Genomic DNA, 10,333 nt, shown 5'->3' on the forward strand with positions numbered 1-10,333 from the left:
CGATTTAAAAAAAAAAAAAAAACATTTAAAAAAACTAACAAAAAAAAAACTCCCCACCCAGAAAACTAAAGCAGAACAAAACGGAAAACCAAAAGTAGGAGCAGAGCATGCATCATAAATTTTTTTCCATTTTGGTGTGAAATTACAGGTGGTACTAAATCATTAAACATTAGAAACATCCTCTCACTGTTCTGCCGGGGCTGCTAGCCCATCAAATGTAATGAGACAGGGAGATAGGGGTGAGTTGTGAGTGTGTGTGTGTGTGTGTGTGTGTGTGTGGGGGGGGGGGGGGTATAAGGGTTACAGTCTGTAAGACTGAACGTTTTTCCTCCAACTGCTTTCTGAGAAAATCCACCACTGCTCCCCTTTTGCTACTGTGCTAAAACACCACAATGCCATAAAAAGGTCAAGGCTCCTATTCCAGTATGCTACACCGTCCGTGTTGATGATAAAAGGGGTTGGGGTTGGTGTTGGTGTGATTAATTCAGGTGCAAGTAATTACTTATTTGTCATGAATTTGTGTTTTCTTTTTTTTTTTCCTCTTTCTTTTTTTTTCCTGTCGGAAAGCGTGGAACGCCGTGCGGAAAAGGTCTTTGTTGATGATTTCCACGCTCCATAGCCTCGGCTAGCGGGCTGTAAAAAAAAAAAAAAAAATAGTGACACGGTGAATTCCCGCGACCCGTCTGACCCCAATCTTTGCACTACACGACGTCTTGCCTGCCCTTCTTCCAGCTCAGGTCTAACAAAACTCTTCTCCTCTCTCCACCCTCCCAAGGCCAGGCCTGACGTAGCCCGCAGGCCTGTTCCTGTCTGACCTTCAGTGAGGAGCAATCCCTCTGTGCTCTCACCCCTCCTCCCTCAAACGCCTCGGCGCTCTCCCTCGCTCTGCCCCCCCCGCCACCCCCCCCCCCCAGGCCTCTGGTGTAATCACTATTAAAATGCTGTGCCATTTAGCTGCATCTCTACACTCATTCATCTTCCTAGAGCTCCTGCTATAGTACTACAGCAGAGATAGAGGGAGAGGGAGAGAGAGAGAGAGAGAGAGAGTCTGTGTGTGTGTGTGTGTGTGTGTGTGTGCGTGTGTGTGTGTGTGTGTGTGTGTGTGTGTGCGTGCGTGTGTGCGTGGGGGGCTGTCAGTAAACATGGGTAAAGGGTCTGGGGTGTGACAGGACATGACTTGCTGCTATGTTCCCTTTCCTGAGGATCCAATGCAGAGTGACAGCCAATCACAGCCCTAATTATGCATGTGTTATTTTGCATAATGACCATCAGTGCACACAGAATGGGACTCCCTGTTGGCTCCTGCACTGTTCCACGCACGCCTGGCTTTAACCTGTCCGCTCTCCCGAGTACGGCTCTTTTAGGTGTGAAACAAAGAAAGAGAGAGAGAGAGGGAGAGAGAAAGAGGGAGAAAAAAAATCATTTTCAAGGAGAATAGCATCTCAGGTAAGTTATGGCTCTTTCTAGCATGAAGTAAATTGCTATTTTCTTCCCAACTCTGCCCTTCCTTTCTTTTTTCTTTTTTTCTTTTTTCCCCCCATCCCCTTCTCTGACGCTAAGAGAAAATAATCTTTTGGCTAGAGAGTAATTCTACATGGTTGGGTTTCTTATTATAGAGAGTCAGCCAAGTAGGCCTTGGGCCTGACAGTTCACTGGAGCACCGGGTGGGAAGAAGAAACACTGAGTGAAATGAAAACTTACAGCATCAAGTCAAAGTCTTTACTGCTCCTTTGATATAAGCACAAAAATAAAGAAAGAAAGCAATGGACAAGTGCCCTGTAAATAAGAACTGCTGGCAGCTGGGTGCCTGACAGAGACAGACCTGAGACAGACATCTGAGGAGACACACACACACACATACACACTCATACACATACACGCACACGCACACGCACAAACACACTCATACACATACACGCACGCACACACACACGCACACACACATACACACGCACGCACACGCACACGCACACACACACACATACACACACACATACACACACACACACTCATACACACGCACGCACATGCACACGTGCACACACACACACACACATACACACACACAAACACACACACACTCATACACACACACACACACACACTCAAACGCACACACATTCAGATGCTTACACACACATACACACACACTCACACACATACACACACATTCACACACGCGCTCACATGCTTACATACACACTCATACACATACACGCACACACCAACACACTCAAACACACAAACGCTCACATGCTCACACACACACACACTCAAACGCACACACATACACACACACATTCACAAACACTAACACTCGCGTGCACACACACACACATTCACACACACACACCCAAACTCTTATATACACGTACAGTGCCCCGACCTGGCACTAGAGGGCACTTAGGCTACACACATCTCTGCCCAAAGACAGGTCACAGCCAAAGCACAGATGGTGGACACTAAGTGCTTCTCTGCCTCCAGAATCCATTCCTTTTCATCCAACATCTTTTATCTTCAGCCATGGATCTTCACGGCTTTCCAAATAATCGTAATATCCAAATTTCCAAAATAAAATAATAAATCACTGTCCTCCCCTGACTGGGAATTTCTTTGTTTTTTTTGTTGTTTTGTCTCTGTGATGTCGCAGACTGTGTCATATGACAAAGTCACTGAAGAGAAAGTTCTCCGCCCCCCACATTCATTAGCATCACGCGGATGATTAACCGACAAACTCCGTTTTAAAAGGGGCTTTTTTGTCTTTCATTTGACAAAAATCTGTATGCAATACCCTCTTCACCCTATTCACTATTCACTTAGCTGTCACTGTGTATCTGTTTTAACACGGCAGAACAGAAAAAGAGAAGAGAACATCAGGACACCCAGGCGGCCATGAACCCCAACGCCATACACCCATCCCCATCCCCAGCACACCCCCCCCCCCCCCCCCCCCCCCCGCCTCAAAACTCAAATAATGATTCCCGGAATAATTAAGAAATCAATGTGCAAAGGTTTGTCCTCAGACGCGAGGCCCTGAAAGTGTACGGGGAGCATGGTGCTTAAACACAGAGGGAAGGCACACGGCCACAAAAGGAGTGACATTATCGTCCTCGCCTCTCATTATTGCGCTCCAGAGCCGCGTGTTTTGTTGCCTAGCACATAGACGTTAGGTTAGATAATTTCAGAGGAACAGACAGCTGCACAGCCTTGGCTTTTGTCCGCATAGGAGCAGCATTGATTCGGAGAACCAGGGCTCTTTTGTCTGCTGCATCCTTCTCTAGAGGACAAAAATTCAATCTGCTCCAGATTCCTCAATCGCCGCACACGCAGACCAGGGGGCTCTCGGTGGGGCGAGGGGGTGGAGGGGGGTTTAAAAAAAATATGTGTGTATATATATATATATATATATATATGCTTTGTTTGGGATGCATGGCAGAGTCCAAAGATGTATTCTCACAAAGTTAGAGTTGTGTTTTTGTTTGTGGTTTGGTTTGTGCTTGTTTTGTTTGTTTTGAACAAAGAGAAACACACACACACACACACACGCGCATCCACAATCTCTCTCTCTCTCTCGTACAAACACGCACCCACCCCCACACACACACACACATGGAGTCACACACCGCTGCTCTGTAAAAGATTTTTCCACGTCTAGGGAAATAACTTCCCTCAAAAATCTTCCTAAAACTGATCTATACTGCTCCTCTCTGGGCCTCACACACACCTAGCTTCCCCTGCTCCTGTCACCTCAGTGACTTAGCAAGAGCGTACACACCAATCTGACTGTAACTCGATCACGCTCGCACTGAAACGCAAGTCTCTCAGCACTGGGACTGTAAAACTTTTCAAAAAAAGAAAAGCAAATAACATAAAAACAAAAAAACAAAAACAAAAACAAAAAAAACTGTTCCTTACTTTCTGTCTCAGAGGATGTTCACCTCCTCGATGTTTTTCAGATTCTGCCCTGAAAAGCCACGATTGGACAGAAGTTCTCCGCTTTCACAAACACACTCTCAATCTGACCCACCTGTCAATCAACACAACCTTAATGACTTAAAGGAGAAGCCTTAGCATAGGGCTACACTGAAAATGTGCCATCCAGTGAAGCTCCAGGACTTATACTGATAGAGAGAGAGAGAGAGAGAGAGAGAGGGGAAAAGGATACAGCTGTCCTCGGTGTAAGGTACGGGGGTAGTGCTCCCAGCTGTCAGATAGCTGTAGAAGGAGACCTCCAGGGTGTAGCAGTAGGAGGTGTCGTCCAGTAGGCCCCCGAGGAAACGTCGCCCGGTTCCAGCTTTCACCACATCCCGGTTGAAGGATGTACTGGACTGTGTGGGACACAGATAGTCAGATGTGATGAAGACCGTGATGAAGAAGGACTCCTCTAACCGAAACATGCTTGAAAAACAGCTTATACGGTCTGAGAGATATGAGAATTTACTCTAGAATTTATTAACAGAGTACTAAACAGAGTTTTGGAGGTTATTCTAGCATTTAGCATACAAAAATTAGTTCATGGCTGTTAAGTGCAAAGTGCAAAGTTTTTTTTTTTTTGCAATTCAAAACATTCTTCACATGCACAAATCAAAGGCTTGATAATTATTACCAGATAGGTAAGGGCAAAAAAAAAAAAAAAAAAATTCTGATAATTTTTGACATTTTATGTGCTGCAGTTGGGTGAGCGCATTCTACGTGACTTTTCCCTGACATTCTCCTGAGTTGTGCTTATTCTGCACATCGGCAAAGTTCTAGGTCCGTCTCTGTAACCTGGTTACGGCGCTTTTGTAAACCACTTGCTTTGCTCATTCGAGGTGACTGATATTCTCTTGGATTGACATATAGCTACGAGTTAAGTACGGCCGGGACCCCGGTTTTTCACTGACGGCAGCATTGCCGCTGCGTTCTGTCAGTCTGCGCCGTGAACTTTAGGCTATGCTATGTGCTGAATAGGCAAACACAGAGGGCAACAAGCCAGAAAGAGCCCTGCCCCCTTATTCTCCCTTTCAGACACACTTCCATACAGAACCTCTGGATCCAATCTAACACTGTTCACCTCCACAAAACACACACACACACACACACACACACACACACAGAGAATAGTAAATAACCCAGAGAGTAGGGGTGACATTTTTTTTTTGTCAGTGTATGTGAGAGGTAAAGTGGTTTCGGTGTGCTGAAAGAAAGTCATTGTGTAATGTTTAAAAGAAGTATGACTACAGTGAATGGGTGACTGAGCAGAAAAGGTTAGTCCTCCAGCTACGAATGACTGGCAACCCTGCAAAATGTCAGTCTGTCAGAACCCTCAAGGTCATGGTTACGAAGCTGAAGGAACTATATTATATGAAACGAGAGCATCGGGCACACGTGTGCTTTGTATGTCGACGGCGAGGTTATTCTCTTTAAACTGACGTGACAGGAAATCCAAATAAACAAAAGTCATAGTTTTTTTCGCTCTGTGTTGACAGTACGCAAGTTGGTATCGACAGCTGACACAGAATGAAGTGACATGTTTGACATTTCAGGTTTGGATGATGTCGACTGAGTAAAACACACAGTCACACGCGCACACACACACACACACGCAAGCACACGCCGCACACATACAAACACATAAACAAATGCAGAGAGAGAGAGAGAGGTAGAGAGAGGGACATAGAGAGAAAGGGGGAGAGAGAGAGAGGAGGAGAGAGAGAGCGCAAGAAAGAGAGAGAGAGAGAGGGACATAGAGAGAGGGGGGAGAGAGAGAGGGAGAGAGAAGGACATAGAGAGAAAGAGGGAGAGAGGGAGAGAGAGAGAAATAGAGAGAGAGAGGGACATAGAGAGAGAAGGGGAGAGAGAGGGACACAGAGAGAGAGGGGGAGAGAGAGAGAGAGAGAGAGAGAGAGAGAGAGAGAGAGAGAGAGAGAAACAAAGAAAAAGAAAGAGGGAGGGTAGCAGACAGAAACAGTTTGAAAACAGTTAATGAGTAAGAGGCCGGTAAGCCGACGCAGGTTTCTGTGCCAGGATGATGCCACGGCGGAGAGAGAGAATGCCACCTCCACACAGAGCGACCGATGCTTCATCTGTCTCCCTCTCCACAACTCATCACTTCACATGTAACCTTACAGTAAACAAACCCTGCACAAGTCTGACTCTAACTCCTTACCCAACATGTTCAAGTCTGAGAGCCAAACACTCTCTCGCAATCAAAACCTGAGAAAGGTATAAGGCCAAAACAATGTAGTTATATACGTGAAAATACTCGATTTATGTATTTTTTATGGAGCATATGCTGAGAATTGAGGTTGAACCATTCCATTCCCATGGCATATTCCTTCACTGTTATGCTATTGTAAACTGGTCAGAGCGGTGGACGCTGTATGAAAGACAAAGACTGGCTGTTAGCGCAGCCTCTGTGATTAAATGGACATGTCATCAAAGACACTGAGTCATGTTATAGGCTTTGCTTTTCAGAAATGAAAAGGTTACCAATCGTCTCAGAGAAGAAGAGGAAGAAGAAGAAGAAGAAGAAGAAGTAGTAGAAGAAGAAGAAGAAAAAAAGGGCCTGTCGATTCAGATCATCCCCACGCGATAAATAAATAAATAAATAAATAAAACAAAATAAACAAACAAATAAATAAATAAATTTGAAACATTCACTAATTCATGAAGCATATTGACTTTTTTTGAAAAAATACCAATAACAGCACTCTACTAGCAGTGTATACTAATGAGCTTTGTGCTAGGAGAGAAACGGCTAACTGAGAAAATCAAACCAATGAATCTTTGACTACAGGCAGAGTGACTTACCAATCAGCGCGGCAACTGCCGAGGGCCTTGACTAATTTGGTCCGTTAAAATGCCACCCAAAGACTAGCAATATTTTCATCTGTCATTTGCGTTCACGCGCGTAAACAAGAATAAATATGAGGTAACAGATGGAATGTATTGCCCCCCCCCCTCTCACCTCCCCCCATCTCCCCTCACCAAATGAAATCAGTGGAAAGTAAACTATTGGATTTAAGATGTGTCTGCAGCTCAAGGTAAGCAACAGTCATGCTGAAAGTCATATTTACAAATGCGATAACTGTAATGAAAAAGTATTAAATGGAACATTAGTCATACGGGAGCGATTATGGTTTTCGATGAAATGATTTTCTGAGATTCGGAGCCCGTAGAAAAAAGTATCCTGCGCGTATAAAACTAACACCAGACTCAAATATTGCACGGATCTGGTCATAACTCTCCTCGGGTTAGGTCGACATTACGGTTTTTGCGGTTTTGTTTTCACTGACGTTACGGGAACGGCCGGCGTGGGGGGGGGGGGGGGAGACTTACGAGGGAGAAGTCGGGCGCGTTGTTGCACAGCAGTTTTGGGAAGACAGCTTGCCTCTGGACACGCTCCTCTTCCTCGAAAATGTTTCCATACATAAAACCGTTCATCATGGTGGAGTGGGCGTGCACGTCTATATAGAACTCCAGACTCACTCTCTGCATGAGAGAGAAAGGAGGGAGAGAGAGAGAGAGAGAGAGAGAGAGAGAGAGAGAGGGAAATCAGGAAAGGACAAACAGACAGAGAGACAAAAAACAGAGCTCAGTATCAGGTGACTTAACCCTTCCCACAAAAAAAGGAAAAATGTTCAAAATGAAGAATGGTTTTGTCAGGCTGTTCCGCAATGAGATTCTACAGTCCTTAAATACTCAAAGAAGATCCTCCCTTTAGAACAAATACAAATACAAGAACAGAGCAGCAAGGAAAGCAGTCAGACACACAGGCCAGTCTGCTCCACACAGCCACCAAGGGAACTATAGCACACATTGCCTTATAAAAGATTAACTGGGCACAAAGTAACAATTAAAAGTCTGGGAGAAACATCTTCCAAAGGTAAACAAAGAAAAGGAAAAGTATGGATGAGTGTCTAGTGTGTGTGTGTGTGTGTGTGTGTGCGCGCGCGCGTGGGGTGTGTGTGTGTGTGTGTGTGTGTGTGTGTGGTGTGTCTAACGGCACAGGGGTACAATACGCAGGGAGTGTGTTTATGTGCATAAGACTCGTCGACAGTTTGATTCACAGAGCTTTTGGTGGTATCCAAAACACAGCACAAGTGTTGCTATGCTTGTGAAATGAGGAGATGAGAGGAATCCCCTTTTAAATAAGCCTTCATACAGTCAGCCTACACACTGTCTCTGCTTAGCCTAGCCATCAGACAGAGCAGACTCAACCTGACAAGACTGCACAAAGAGACGCTATTTCCCTCTCCACACACAAAACCAACACAAACCCAAACTCACCTACAACAAAGCCGCTTCATCACTGACAATGAGTAGAGAGATGATGTGAGAGTAGTTTGTGTGCACATAAGCAGCATGGTTCTCTGTTTAGAGGGACTTTAAGCGTGACGTGTGACGTGTTTTTGTTGATGTGCGTGCGTGTGTGTGTGTGTGTGTGTGTGTGTGTGTGTGTGATTGAGCATGTGTCTGTACACCTAGTCTGTGTTGGAACGGCAGGTGTGTGAGCAAAGCGGCAGCTCTTCTCTCCAGCTCTGTACACACTGTCAGCCTCTGATGCAGGCGTAATGGGCCTTAGTCTTCCACTTGTGACCTCGCCCTCCCTTTTTCTCTCTTTCTCTCTCTTTTTTTGTCTCTCTCTCTCTCTCTCTCTCTCTCTAACATAGCACTGTCCAGTCCAACCTCTCTTCTCTCTTCCTCTCCCTAGCCCTCCCCTTCTCTTTCTCTCTCTCTCTCTCTCTCTCTCTCTCTATCGCGCTCTCTCTATCACTCTCTCTCTCTCTCTTCTCATTACACATTCCACAGCGCACCTTAGCTCCCGCGGGTCGTCAGGCAGAGGGAGGGAGTGAGGGTGAGAAAGGGAAAGAGAGAGAGAGAGAGAGAGAGAGAGAGAGAGAGAAGGAGGAAGGGAGGGGAGAGTTAGAAGCCTGGGCGACGCAGTGCTTGAAATTCCGCTCACAGCCAAAGCAATTTCCTGGCGAGCGCGGTGCTGTCAGCTCCTCTGATGGCAGGCGGTGAAATATTGTGGCTGGGAGTGGGCCGGCTGCCGACTCTGGCAGTCTGATGGATGGAGCCCGTGAGGAAGAGAGGGAAACAACAAAAAAAAAAGAAGGGGAAAAAAAGAAAGAAAGGAGAAAAAGAAAGCAAAACTGGACACCATTACGGCTGCACCATCAGGCACTTGAAGGAGTTCCCAGGGTCTAATAAAGGCAAAGGAAAAAAAAACAAAACAAAACAGAACTGAAAAAAAAAACTGTCTCATCATCCAAGTCCCACCCAGCTGAGTGGAAGTGGGTGGAGCTTGTAGCAAGTTCAGGTCTTAAACACATTCAAACATTGACACTTCCCCCCCTGCTAAAAAAGCCAGTTTTGATTACAGGCTAAGTAATAGGTTGATATACAGGGGAGGTTGAGCTACTCTGTTGGGGTTTCACCATCCACTTTGCTCTGTTAACGATATAATTTAAGTCCAAAATGAAACGAATGCCTTGTGTTGCATCGTTGAAGTGTTTTTTTTCCCCCTCTCTCTCTCTAGCGGTTTCCCGAGTAATAGAAAGAAAAAAAAAATAACAGTTTGCTCTGTGTAGTCAAAGATGATCATCTCATAAAATCTTACTCCCCCAGCAAATGAGATTACCTAAACCCAATGAGGTGCCTTCTCCTAAAATGCCAAGGACGCCAAAGGGAAACCAATCCAGTAAACAGCTACACAGCTCTCAATGTCAACCAAGATACAGCACAAATAGTTTTTTAATACGCTGTCAATCAAAGGTGGACAATACATTGGTAGTCTAACAGTGATTGATTGTTCAATTAACAACCATCTTTGACCTCAAGATTTGTCCATTTGAAATTATAATTAACCAATTAAGGACAATTAAGAAATTAGTAATATGAAAATAGAAGATAATACAGCTCCTGATGCTCTGCATATTAAAGCATCCACAGAGAGAGAGAGAGAGAGAGAGAGAGAGAGAGAGACACAGAGACGTTTATTTCCAGCACCTTCTCTCGGGCGTTTTGAAGCATGAACGTTCGCCCGACGTGAGCAAGCTGATACCCTAGCCTTTTAAGGCAGTGGAAAAAGTGTAAGGTCAAATGAAGTTTGTCAGATGGGTACTTATCTGAGGCACAGTAATTAGTCTGGGCCTTTAAGGCCCATAAACGTTTTCTGCTTATCTTTAACACAGAGAAAGAAAAAAAAAAGCAAAAAAAAAAGAAAAGAAGAATGGTGCTGATTTAAGCAGGATTAGAGTCTTACGGCGGATTCCTTCCCTCTCTCAAAAAAAACCACCGAGCATCAGCAATACCTATAAAGGAAGATACAACAAAACAGCACACCCAC

The 10,333-nt window shown here is 45.0% G+C and overlaps 1 protein-coding gene across 1 annotated transcript in view; it reads right to left on the reverse strand.

Annotated features, from left to right (window-relative positions):
* Positions 1–10,333, reverse strand: part of agbl4 (AGBL carboxypeptidase 4) — a 229,629-nt gene that overhangs the window by 6,046 nt on the left and 213,250 nt on the right. The window contains exons 10-11 of the mRNA XM_030783890.1: positions 7,321–7,473; positions 4,166–4,328 (exon numbers count right to left, since the gene is read on the reverse strand). Coding sequence (XP_030639750.1) covers positions 4,166–4,328; positions 7,321–7,473 — 316 coding nt within the window. The remainder of the gene's footprint in view (positions 1–4,165; positions 4,329–7,320; positions 7,474–10,333) is intronic.

This window comes from Chanos chanos, chromosome 9, assembly GCF_902362185.1.
Source record: "Chanos chanos chromosome 9, fChaCha1.1, whole genome shotgun sequence".
In the NCBI taxonomy this organism is placed as follows: domain Eukaryota; kingdom Metazoa; phylum Chordata; class Actinopteri; order Gonorynchiformes; family Chanidae; genus Chanos; species Chanos chanos.